The sequence below is a fragment of the Colossoma macropomum genome, unplaced genomic scaffold, assembly GCF_904425465.1.
Source record: "Colossoma macropomum unplaced genomic scaffold, Colossoma_macropomum, whole genome shotgun sequence".
In the NCBI taxonomy this organism is placed as follows: domain Eukaryota; kingdom Metazoa; phylum Chordata; class Actinopteri; order Characiformes; family Serrasalmidae; genus Colossoma; species Colossoma macropomum.
This window is the reverse complement of record NW_023494802.1, coordinates 35,537,680-35,550,646: the sequence shown is the minus strand read 5'-3', so window position 1 is coordinate 35,550,646 and position 12,967 is coordinate 35,537,680. Positions and strand designations below refer to the sequence as shown.

At 38.1% G+C, this 12,967-nt stretch overlaps 1 protein-coding gene across 1 annotated transcript in view; it reads left to right on the top strand.

The window, feature by feature from the left end:
• Nucleotides 1–12,967, top strand: part of LOC118822749 (transmembrane protein 184C-like) — a 31,756-nt gene that overhangs the window by 4,331 nt on the left and 14,458 nt on the right. Inside the window, exons 3-7 of the mRNA XM_036592014.1 lie at nucleotides 98–134; nucleotides 489–694; nucleotides 2,497–2,571; nucleotides 4,774–4,867; nucleotides 5,565–5,677. Coding sequence (XP_036447907.1) covers nucleotides 98–134; nucleotides 489–694; nucleotides 2,497–2,571; nucleotides 4,774–4,867; nucleotides 5,565–5,677 — 525 coding nt within the window. The remainder of the gene's footprint in view (nucleotides 1–97; nucleotides 135–488; nucleotides 695–2,496; nucleotides 2,572–4,773; nucleotides 4,868–5,564; nucleotides 5,678–12,967) is intronic.

Genomic DNA, 12,967 nt, shown 5'->3' with positions numbered 1-12,967 from the left:
CACCAAAGACCAATATTGCAATAACAGTTAAGAAATTATATAATGTGCACTTCTGTCAAAAAATGCATATCTATGTTTTTTTTTTTTATCTTTTCAGAATATTATGGATGGTGCCAATTTACAGCTTAGACAGTGTAAGTAACCTAGTCAGCTACACTTTTCCTCACTCTGTTGTTTCTGCATGTACTTTCACCATTGAATGTTGAAGTAGACCATTAGAGACCATATGAAAAGTAGTATGGATGCACCAGGATGATCTGAATTCATCTGGGATGATGCTGATATCTGGTATTTTGCATGTACATAACTTCCAATGTTGATAAATATGTAATGTGGAAAATGTAGAAATCGGGACTAAAATTTCCTGGAGTAGCATTGAAATGTAACATACCTATTTGTAGAGGGTTAGAAATGCAGTGAAATGAATAAAATACAGACATTTTAGCATAGTAGCCCAGTAATACTGATATAATTCCAATATTTCGCAGTGGATCGCTCTGAAGTATCCCACCATAGCCATCTACGTGGACACGTGTCGTGAGTGCTATGAAGCGTACGTCATCTACAACTTCCTGATGTTCCTGTTGAACTTCCTGGAGACGCAGTACCCGAGCCTGCCACTTATTCTAGAGGTGCAGGAGCAGCGCTCACTACTGCCCCCTTTCTGCTGCTGCCCACCCTGGGCCATGGGAGAGTGAGTAAATGCACACAAATAAACACACTAGAGCTTTAATTGGGCCAGAATTTTTTGAGAACATTCTGCCCAAACCATGACTGTAATCTGCTGAAAAAAATCTGTCCACTGTCAAATAAGACCAAACAAAACTGGTGATTTATAAATGTTATTTATTTATAAATTTCTTTCTGAATTTGCTCTACAGTTCTCAGCATTTGTTTATGTATGGTTTATAAAAACACAGTGTTCAAAAATCATGCGCTCTAGTTCCTGAAGTACCCTTGCACTGCCGTTACACATCATTAATGCATCAGGTCAGGAGCCAGTGTTGATCTATGCACATTTTTAGGTCAGATTTCACACAGAAAACCTTTAATATCTTTTGTAGTTTGTTAACGCTAAGATAACAGGGATTTACATGAACGTTCTTGGACGTTCTAGATAAATCACAGACAGCATTCCATTTCACAGAAATCATAAATCTTTAAAGGTCTAGAAGGCCCTGAGGGTTCCCCTCTGGTATGAAATACAGGGTGTTCTGGAGGGTCTGGGACCCCCAATTAACCTCTTGAACCCCCTGAATGTCTCACAATCAAAAATCTGGGGGGTCCCTGAACATAAACGTTATGCTGTTTGTTAACACAATTAATGTGTGGAAGACTGCATTACCAAACTAGAAGAGAGCATTCCCAAAAGATGAATTGTTAAACCAAACATTTTGTTGCCACTGAAGCTGCATCAGTGCTGCTATAGCAAGTGAGTTAACAGGCCGCCAACGCTGGAATAGCCAGCCAACATGGGAATCCCCGAATGCTGAGTGGTATGTCACTCACCATCAAGCGTGTTGTGCCTGCCTTCACATGCAAGCCTTCACCCCACCCAGATTGTTAGCAATGTGTGAGAAGTAACTAGTGAGAGGAAATTGGCCACAACTAAATTGGAGAAAACTGGAGGGAAAAAATAATAACAAACTGTTTAAAGCTGCACTATGAAAGTGTTTTGGTTATATCAGAAAGATATAGCATTACTGAGTCAGGAGGAAAAAACTCGCTAAAATATGGTGTCTGTGTGCTGCTGCAAGTTGGCCTGTAAAGCCTGAAATAATAATTAAAAAGTCAGAGGTGTCGGGTCAGATTTTGTGAGAGTTTTTCAGATCATGTCATACATTTTTTAATATTAACGTCAAACTCACAGGCTCAAAAGGAATATCCAGCTCAAAGGTTCCATCTCAAATGCAACATAATACTGATGAAAACATGATGAGAATGGTAGATAATTCACTCACATCCTCAGAAGACACACCCTTCTTCCTCTGAGCCGACATTACAAATTGTTCTTCTGTATGTTTTGTGCAATCACACAGTTCCAGAGAGGTCTCCAAATCGCCAAATGTACAGCTTTGAGGTAATAAAATAAGGAGCAAAAATAAACAGGCTGTGAGAAACTCAGACATGAAATTTGAAAAGTGGGCTCAACAAATATTGCAGAAATGATGTCTGAAACTGACCAAACTCTCTACGAATAGTCCTGTTATGTTTGGACAGATATTTCAAGCTCTACCACACACCAACGTAATGTAATGGTTCCAAGACAACATACCATAAAAGGACTAAATTACGAGAGTTCAGGACTGTTTGGCTCTCGTCAAAAAGTGAAACTTTGCTGTGATTACTGTAGATGTTTTAGCTGCCAGGGATGTGAGGTCAGGGGTAAAATTCTCTGCTTTCAGTTTGTGTGTGAGATGAGATGCAGCGAGGAACAGAGCAGTTCTCTTACAGCAGCACCACATGAAATGACCTGTATGTTCTTTCTGTCCTCAGGGTTCTTCTGTTCAGGTGCAAACTGGGAGTTCTGCAGTACACTGCTGTCAGACCTGTCACTACAGTCATAGCGCTGTAAGAGAAAGTATTACATTTTGGTGCAGTTAGCAATTTAGCATTGATTAGCTAATTCACTAAGCAATGAAAACAAGAAAATAAATGGCTGTTGGACCTTTAGATGTACTGATCCTGAATTTGTATGGCCTATTCCAATTTTTTTACAGCCAAACTGGCGGAGGGTCATTTCTGTCAGGTTTTTTTAGGCTTTTTTCCAAAGCTCATATTGTGTGGGAACACAGGAAACACACTATGACGCTTCTAGTATGTTCTATCAGCCAAAGTAGTAACATTATTTGCTCTCTAATAGGCCGAACTGGCATTTTACATTCATAAATGAAAAATCAGATGCCTAAATAATCTAAATAAATGTATAATCATGCTACAACATTTTGATACAGGTGTAGCAGCAGCATTCAAAGATACCTGTCTCATGCTATTTACATCATACAACTGCAAAACAGGCCAACCAAAATCAATATTAGGTTGCCAGATTGCCAATTGTTAATTGTGTGCTTGGAGCCAAAATCTGTTGATTCCAATTTTGGCCCATTCTAATTATGCATCCCTAGATATATCACTGTATCGTATATATTGGCCTCCTGACTGATTGTGTACCGTGCTCCCACTCTTTTGTGTAAAAATGTACAGCTAGGATAAGGAATTACAAAATGTCATGCTTACACTTCCCTCATTTAGAATCTTCAGTGCTGCTGTAAGAAGGACCACCCATAGGTCAATGCAGCAAAAGCAATGCTATTGGTCAAAAGTGCAAATTTGGTTTAACTTGAAGTGAAGTTATGAATACAAAATTTAATTTCTACCAAAAGTCTGCAACACGAAACATTGAGGTTGAGAGGGTTTCTACTGAAATTAATGTAATTTAGCTTGTCAAAAACCTAAGTACTGGGCTTCTGAAGTGCACACGCACATACACACGGCTGATATTCACAGGCATGTCAGTACACATACAGTGGAGGAAATAAGTATTTGATCCCCCACTGATTTTGAAAGTTTGTACTCTGACAAACAATTAAACAGTCTAAGATTTTTATGGTAGCTTCATTTTAACAGTGAGAGATGGAATATCAAAAAGAAAATCTAGAAAATTAAATAATATTTAAATAAAAAATAATTTGCATTTCATTGAGGGAAATAAGTATTTGATCCCCTAAAAACCATGACTAATGTTGGCTCCCACAGACCACTGACACACCCTAATCTCAGTGAAGTCGTTACCTGCATGAGAGACACCTGTCCCAAATTGTCACCTGTATTAAAGGCCACCTGCCAACAGACTCAGTGACACTCCAGCATCTCCACCATGGGCAAGACTAAAGAGCTGTCTAAAGATGTCAGGGACAAAATTGTTGACCTATACAAGGCTGGAATGGGCTACAAAGCCATAAGTAAGAAGCTGGATGAGAAGGTGACAACTGTTGGTGCAATTATTCGGAAGTGGAAGAAGTACAACATTACTGTCAATCGACCTAGGCCTGGAGCTCCATGCAAGATATCTCCTCGTGGAGTCTCATTGATCATGAGAAAGGCTAAAAATCAGCCAAGAACTACACGGGAGGAGCTGGTAAATGATCAGGGCACTGAAAATGGGTCGTGGATGGGTCTTCCAGCACGACAACGACCCAAAACATACAGCCAAGGAAACAAAGGAGTGGCTCCATAAGAAGCATATCAAGGTCATGGAATGGCCTAGCCAGTCTCCTGACCTCAATCCCATAGAAAATCTATGGAGAGAGCTGAAGCTTCGCATTTCCAAATGCATGCCTAAAAACCTTAAGGATTTGGAGATGATCTGCAGAGAGGAGTGGGCCAAAATTACTCCTGAAGTGCAAACCTTATAAAAAACTACAAGAAACGTCTGACTGCTGTGCTTGCCAACAAGGGTTTTGCCACCAAGTATTAAATGATGTTTTACTAGGGGGTCAAATACTTATTTCCTTCAATGAAATTCAAATTAATTTTTATTTCTCATTTCATGTAATTTTCTCAGTTTTTCTTTTGATATTCTATGTGTCACTGTTAAAATAAAGCTGGCATAAAATTATGAGACGTTTCATTTATTTTTTTGTATTAAAACTTTTAAAGTCAGTGGGGGATCAAATACTTATTTCCTCCACTGTATGCATGTTGCACTAGTGCACTCTGGACATACAGAAAGTCGTGTACAACCCTGTGATGGTGTGTTTTCTCTTTCTGTAGTGTGTGTCAGTTGTGTGGTGTCTATGATGAGGCAAACTTCAGCTTCAGAAATGCCTGGACTTACCTCGTCATCGTCAACAATGCCTCCCAGCTGGTACTCATTCTGCCTTTTTATGCATCTGCTCATGTGAATATGAATTATTCATGGAACATGTTTTTCATATAAATAGTTAGCTGGATTCAGTACTATGGGCTTGTTGTACTTTCTCCTCCTTGAGCCTAAAAAGGACATACACGTTTTTTTTTGCAGGTCCTCACACCTATATAACTGCTTTATATATAACAACATATTTTTATTATGTTTTTTTCTATCATTAAACAGTTATGTTGCATTACTGGAACTAAATGATAAACAGAGGATGGTCAATATGTTCTTATTCAATTAGAAGCATTGATCTGCATAGCATATGCTCATATCTTTGTCTTTTTGCATGTGGTTGATGGTAAAAAGACTTAATCCGTCAGTGTTCATGTGTGGCTGCTGAATAATTGAATACAACCAGTTTACAATACAAATATCAGCAGCCAATATAACTGTTTCAGTAACACGCCCTTAACTTGAAAAGTTGTTATAGAAAATCTTACTAGTGATTATGGCATTGTGGTGGCGTTCATGTGCACTCGTATTGTAATTACAATATTTCTGACATGACTTGAAGGCAGCAATGATCTGTTCAGGTTAGATTTAGGTATTAAGGTTAAAGTTATGGTTATTTTGCTTTAATTTCACTTGAGAAGGAAGTCTTTGCAAGTAATGCAGTACTGTCTCTCTTTTTGTGTGTGTTTTTTAGTTTGCCATGTACTGTCTACTGCTGTTCTACCGCACTCTGAGAGAAGAGCTGAGCCCTCTGAGGCCTGTTGGGAAATTCCTCTGTGTTAAAATGGTGGTGTTCGCCTCCTTCTGGTATGTTTCATGCTCAGCTTCACACGCATTGTGGTTGGTTGTTTGTGCTTTTTGATCTTTTCTTTAAAATGTGACTGGATTTCAGTTCAGGACCAGTTTGAGTCACCAGCTTTTTTGTCAGCTGCTAACTTGCCCATTTGAATTGATGGACAGCATGTATTCATTGAGCTCTGTTCACTTTGTTTGCAAAACCTTCTGTGTACTTCCACTCACTGGCCACTTTGTGAGGTCCACTTACCCACCTTATAGGTGTTAAACTCAGTTCCTAGTGTTCTATAGAGCTCTACAAAGTGTAGCATTTTCCTGGCCTAACACTGAATTCAACTCATGAAGGCTTCACTAATTAGTGGATGAGTTGAACTAGGTGTGCACAAAGAAAATGTGATAAAAAACTAATAGCTTTTCTGTTTCTGGCCAAATGGCTTTATTAGGTGAATTAATTTTGTTGTTTGTTGTCATTCTCTCCAGCCTACCTTTCATGGGTCTCATCTAGTCTCAGTCAGTACTGATTTTGGTTTATTAAAACCAGTTTAGGGCAACCTGAGTTACCATGTTCCCTCCTGCTGAGTGCGCTTCTGTGGTGGCTAGACATTCCAGTGTCCACTTTTGCACTCAGGATTAAACCATCAGCGTTTGGCAATACTCAGATTTAGGTATTAAGGTTAAGGTTAGCAGCATAAAGTTAAGCTGTTTAAGGCAATTGCTTTCCTAAGACAGACTGCTGCAATACAATACAGATGTACAACTATAGCCAAGTTTTTTTTTTCCTTAATAAATTCATTTGTTCAACTTGAATGGCAGGATTTGTGAAAAGGCAGTGAATTTAGCTTAGTGTGCTATATCTTCCAGGAGTCACAATTGCATTTAGTTGAGTTGAGTTATTGAATTGAGTTAGTACATCTACACTATTGAATTACACTATATGGCCAAAAGTATGTGGCCAAAAGTATGTGGACATCTGACCATCACACCTATTTGAGCTTGTTGGACATCTCACTCCAAAACCATGAGCATTAATATGAAGCCACCCCCCCTTTGCCACTATAGCAGCCTCCACTCTTGTCGGAGGGTTTTCCACAAGATTTTGGAGTGCGTCTGTGGGAATTTTTGCCTGTTCAGTCAAAAAAGCATTTAGGTCAGACACTGATGTTGTATGAGAAGGCCTGGCTTGCAGTCGACATTCCAAATCATCCCAAAGGTGTTCAGTGGGGTAGAGGTCAGGGTTCTGTGCAGGCCACCAGAGTACCTCCACACCAAATTCATCAAACCATGTCTTTATGGAGCTCACTTTATGATCAGGGGCACAGTCATGCTGGAGCAGGAAAGGGTCTTCTCTAGACTGTTGCCCCAAAGGAAGTATAAAATGTCTAACATATCTTTGTATGCTGTAGAGTTAACATTACCCTTCACTAGAACTAAGAAGCCAAAGCCAAGCCCTAAAAAACAGCTCCAGCCCATTATCCCTCCTCCTCCAAACTTCTCTACTGTTGGTACTATGCATTCTGGTAGGTAATGTTCTCCTGGCATCCACCAAAGCCAGATTTGTATTTTCAGACTGAAAGATGTTGAAACATGATTCATTACTCCAGAGAACATATTTCTACTATTCCAGTGTCCAGTGGTGGTGTGCTTTACACCACTCCAGCCGATGCTTGTTATTGCACATAATGATCTTAGGCTGTATGCAGTTGCTTGACAATGAAAATTCATTTCATGAAGCTCCTGGCGCACAGTTCTTGTGCTGTTGTTGCTTCCAGAAGCAGTTTGAAACTCTGTAGTGAGTGATGAAAAAGAGGAAAGGTGCTTTTTATGCACTTTGACACCTGGTAGCCCTGCTCTGTGAGTTTGCATTGTCTGCCACTTTGTGGCTGAGCTTTTATTGCCCCTAGATGCTATAATTTCACAATAACGGCACTTACCATTGACGAGGCAGATCTAGAAGTCACTGAGCTCTTCAGTAAGACCAATTTTATAGCCAGTGTTTGTCTATGGAGATTGCAAGGCTATGTGCTTGATTTTATACACCTGTTAGCAATGGGCGTAAAACATCTGAACTCAGCCACACTTTTGGCCATGAAGAGTATTACTACACCGTAAATGAAAGTACAATTCACTTTATTTATAAATGTATACAGCAATATAAATGTGTTTTGTTCATACTTAGTTGAATTATTTATGGTCAAGTTGTTGAACTTAAATGGTGCCATGCAATCAGTTTATTTAAACTATTTGACTATTTGAGTGAGAATGTTAGCAAATTAGAAAGCAGAATTAAAAAAAATGAGAAAAGGTTTCAGAAGCATGCATCCAGTCATTTATGAACTGCATCTATGTGGGCATAAAAGCAGAGTGAAACAAGAAGAGAAAACCACTAATATATTAAAAGCACTGGGGTTGTGGTATGGTCTTTCTCTGCAGATGAACTTGCTTCTCACAGAACCCTAAACTACTTCACATCAAAATAACGAAATGTCACCTTGGGCCATATTACAGAAACTTCCTAACTCTGAAATCTTATCTGAATAGTCACAGTGACAACTTCAGTCAGGACTGAATTTAGGACAGAAGATGTTGCAGAACAGTATTTCCTAAGTTCCTAATCTGTTCCTAACTCCAGATAAGAGAATGGTATTACAGAAGCATCCTAACTAGACAGAATTTCTTAAATACTGTGCTAACTTTAAGACAACCCCAGTGATGTCCTAACTTCTGATTTAAGTTTCTGTTTCTATTGTTTTTAAGCAACAGTGACAGGCAGCATAATAAATTAAGCATAACTAGCATAATGAAGTGACAATTATTTATATTACAAAACAGTTGTTTTTTTCTTCTAATTCTGTGGTTCAGAAATCCCAGACACTACAGACACATTGTCCACAGTTTCCCTTTTATTACCTTTGTGTATGGTTATGAAAACTAGTCATACTTTTTATTCCTTTTAACTCTCTTTATCTTTTGCTTCTCGGTCCTCACTGATCACGGAAAAAGTGTGCATTAAAATATGTTATGAAACACTACTGAACCACAGCTAATGGGAAGGTAGGCTAGTCATACAGTAAACCAGACATAATACAGCCTAATCTAACTGTTGATTTATTAATTATGATATTATGCCATTTCATTTACACTCAAGTCACTGTTTCACTGAAGTAACAAAATTTTAACTGGCATGTTTTTAGACTCTTCTACTGACCTCTGCATGTTTTTTTTCTCTGTAAATGATCTGCCTCTCTGTGGAACCCCAGAGGAAACCACTGTTGTCAAAACGTGCACACATGGGCTGGTTTTTTCGTCAAGCTTTTAAAAAAAGTTAACTAGGGGTCCCAAATTTGCAGAGTTAGCAAAACACTTTCCTCAACTTGTGTATAAAAAGCCTAAGTGATAAAATCAATGTAAGGAGGCCTGTTGCTGATTTGTATTCCCTTATATGACAGCACTCTTGAGCAGGGCTGAATTGGGAACTACACTCTCAGGAAAAAAGTATGAAACTGTCACTGGGGTAGTTCCCCTCTTGTCACTGGGGTGGTACCTTCAAGGGTACATCTCAGTGCCTTTAGTCCAGGAGCATAATTATACCATAATCGATTACAATGATATTTTCTAAGTTGTATTGACTCCAGGGTACTTAGGGTACTTTTCACCTAAAATTTATTTAAGGTGCACAGCTGGACCTTAAAACCACTGAGGGTACATTTATATTGTTTGTACCTTGATGAACGAAAAATGTACCTGAGCAGAAGCTTTATTTCATACAGTGTACACACACTGAGAATGCAGTGGGCAACTCATGTGATGTGCTCTCCAGTAGTCACCTGACACATGCAGTTTGTCTGGGACAGTGTCCGTATATACATAAATATAAATATATATATTTAAAAAATACTTTATAGGGTGCTTTCTATTGAGAGGTGTTTGTCCCAAACCCTAAAGCCCTACATTTCAAGTTGTGGAAATAATATTTGATTTCTTTTCAATGGTGTTTAAAAGATGTTTCAGATTTGTTTTGGAGTGAAGATTGTGGATTTACATTTATTATGAGTTTAATCCTAATCCTTTATTATGAGAATCCTATGTTTTCCTGAGTTTCCTGTGTTTTCCTAACACAGAGTTTTAGTCCATAGGTGGAGCCTTATTTTAGCCATGCCCCTGCATTTTAGAGCAGGAAGTGAGACTGCATCCCTGTCCCTCATGGCCACATGGTGAGCAAACCACTCAAACACATATTTTCTGCAAATAAGTCAACTTTTTTGTGTTTTCATGAAAAATATTATGACTTTGACTATGTGTGTATAACTGTTCAAAGCTGTGTTTGCTAGTCATGTACTGTTTAGCATTTTTAAGTTATGATAAAAATTGGCTAGAATTATCACTGCCAAAACATTTGATACAGTTTTGGTAGTGTTATGGTTCTTTTGGTAATAACAAAATGGAATGTTCAATCATTATTTTTCCTAAAATAAGTATTATTAAGGCATAGAGTCCCCAAAGCAAAAAGATTTTAGTCTATAGTCCAAGTCAGTTAAAAGTCTGAAATGTGTTTTCAACTCTGACTTTGAACCAGCTCAGTAGAATGATGTGTATATGATATTTTTACAGCTGACTCATTCTCAGTTTGCACATTAGGGCTCATGCCACACACAATATTTCTCACGCATTTTTACATTTCTCTTCAAAATGAACTAACAATGAATCACATGCAGGCAGGTGAGGAAATAGACCACTCACTAACGATAACAGGTGCTTTTGAACTGGTGCATTGCCTGTATTCTCTGTAATTGGACTGTATTCTGCCCACATTAGAGTAGGCTGACCAGTTCAGTGGAGTGCTGACAACTAATAATCAATACTGAACTAAAGCAGAACCTAGCAGCTTTCTGCTCCACCTGTTGTTGCTTTCAAGTCACTTAATGTGATTTATGTGTATGTGTGATATATATATATATATATATATATATATATATATGTGTGTGTGTGTGTGTGTATGTATATATATATATATATATATATATATATATATATATATATACACATAAATATATATATGTAAAAGTTGGCAGCTCTGCCATTTGAATGTTTAAAGCTACCTCCATAAATTAAAAAAAAATCTTACTACTAGTAACTCACTACTAGTGCTTTCATTCATGCGGCCACTCACTTTTTTACTGGCCTAGACCCAGATGTGGAGGATTTAATGGAAACATCACTCTCAAAACTAGAAAAAAATAAGCCCATGTACTTTTTTTACACAGTCAACTCACACCTCCAGGCTAAGAAGCACTGGCCTTTAACAATGTGTGCATCTAGCGATGATTGATATGTATGAGTGCACACTTATGAACAGAGGTGGAAAGTAACAAAGTATGTTTGTTCTCATTACAGTACATTTTTCCCCTCTAACAGTCCTTATTTTGGAACGAAAAGCCAATCAAAGCACAAAAGGCCCCAAAAAAGGCCCCAAAACACCCTGAAGCGTTCAGAGGCGTAAAGAATAGTAGCGAAATAAAGAAGAGAATGTGAGCAGAACAGAGTAGAAACTTTATCCAAGCGGTCATCTTCATTTGTTTTCAAATGACCTAAAGAAAGCATCTGGGCTCTGAAAAGCTCTCATTGTTTGCTTTGTGATGTATTTACTGTGTGCTTTTAGAGTTGCTTAAGTGACAACCTAGTTTACATGCTTGTTTCATATAAGTAACTCATAAATTCAAAAATAAGACAATTCTGAACGTTTTTATTTTTAAATTTTACTTCCATGTCTTTTGTAGGGCTGTCCCAATCCAACGTGATCTGGTCCAGTATTTGTTTTAAAACTCTAAAAGCACACAGTAAATACATCACAAAGCACATAATGAGAACTTTACAGAGCCTCCTCAGAAACATTTTCACTTTCCTTGGGGTCATAATATCTTTATGCTTCTTTTCAAGCATCTAAAACAGAGGTGCCCAGCCGAACCACTCTGAACGATCTTGTTTCCATCTAAACTGTCGAATAATTAAGTAATTTTGCAAAATAGGTGGAGTTCCCTTTAAGATAATAAGATATGTCTCACATTAGTGCATGCAATGCAAGCATTTTATTCATCCATTGTGTCTTTTAGTTTAGTTATTAACTGGTGAGAAATGAGTTAAATATTAATTCATTCATAATATTTCAGTTGCAAGCCAATTTAATTGTCTTTATGTGACATATTAATCAAACAGTATGAACAGGTATTACTTAACTGTATTAACAATTCAAGCATGTGGTAGTAAATGCCAGTAAGTGGTCACATTTCAATTGCGAGCATACTCATTTATGTTATGTGTTATGAATATGAGCGCTGTCACCTCACAGCAGGAAGGGCCTGGGTTCAATTCAGACCAGTGTCCTTTCTGTGTGCATGTTCTCCCTGTGTCTGTGTGGTTTTCCTTCCACAGTCCAAAGACATGCAGTCGAGCCAGTTGGACATACTAAATTTCCACTAGGTGTGAGTGTGTGTGAATGTGCCCTGTGATGGACTGGTGTTTTGTCCAGGGTGTTTCCAGCCTTTCGCCTAATGAGCACTGGGAAAGGCTCTGCGACCCAGAAGGGATAAGCAGCTTAGATGATGAGTGAGTGAGTGAGAGAGAGTTATGTATATGTTTGTGTTTCCTGTTAATCAGAACGTAGTTCATATAGCTAATGAGTTAGTTCTACTTTAGTTGTGGTCTTGTGTGTGCATTAATAAAGATATCTTCAGGTTATTTGTTTCACATTTGCTAACAGTAAAGTATTGATAGTTAAAAATGAGTGCTCCACTTTAGTTTCGGTCTTGCAAATTCATTAACAAAGATAATTTAAATGCATTTTATTATGTGTACACAAGTTTTAAGTAATTCATATACACTTATAAGCTCCACCTTTAATAATCTCACGTATCATACAGGTCGCTTCAGGCAATTTCTGCTAAACAGTGGGGTGACTCAGAGTTGGGGAACTTGAGTCACATGACTTGACTCAAGTTGCAAATATAAGGACTTGAGACTTATTTGACTAACATTGCTAAAAGACTCGACTTTGACTTGAGACAGATGACTCGAAAGGGCTTGACTTTTTTTAATTAAATACTTGTACGTTTTGTTTTTGAAACATGATTGGTTCATGTTTATTGCAATGTGTGCACACCTGGCAACCTTCCAGGATGTGGCAGACCAGTAGAGGCTTTTGTTTGCTACATTTGGTTGCTTGGTCAACTTGGTAGGCAGCTAGCTAAATTGTCATCTCTACAAAACTGCTATACTAACTTGGACATCTTTGAAGGTTAATAGCTTCTG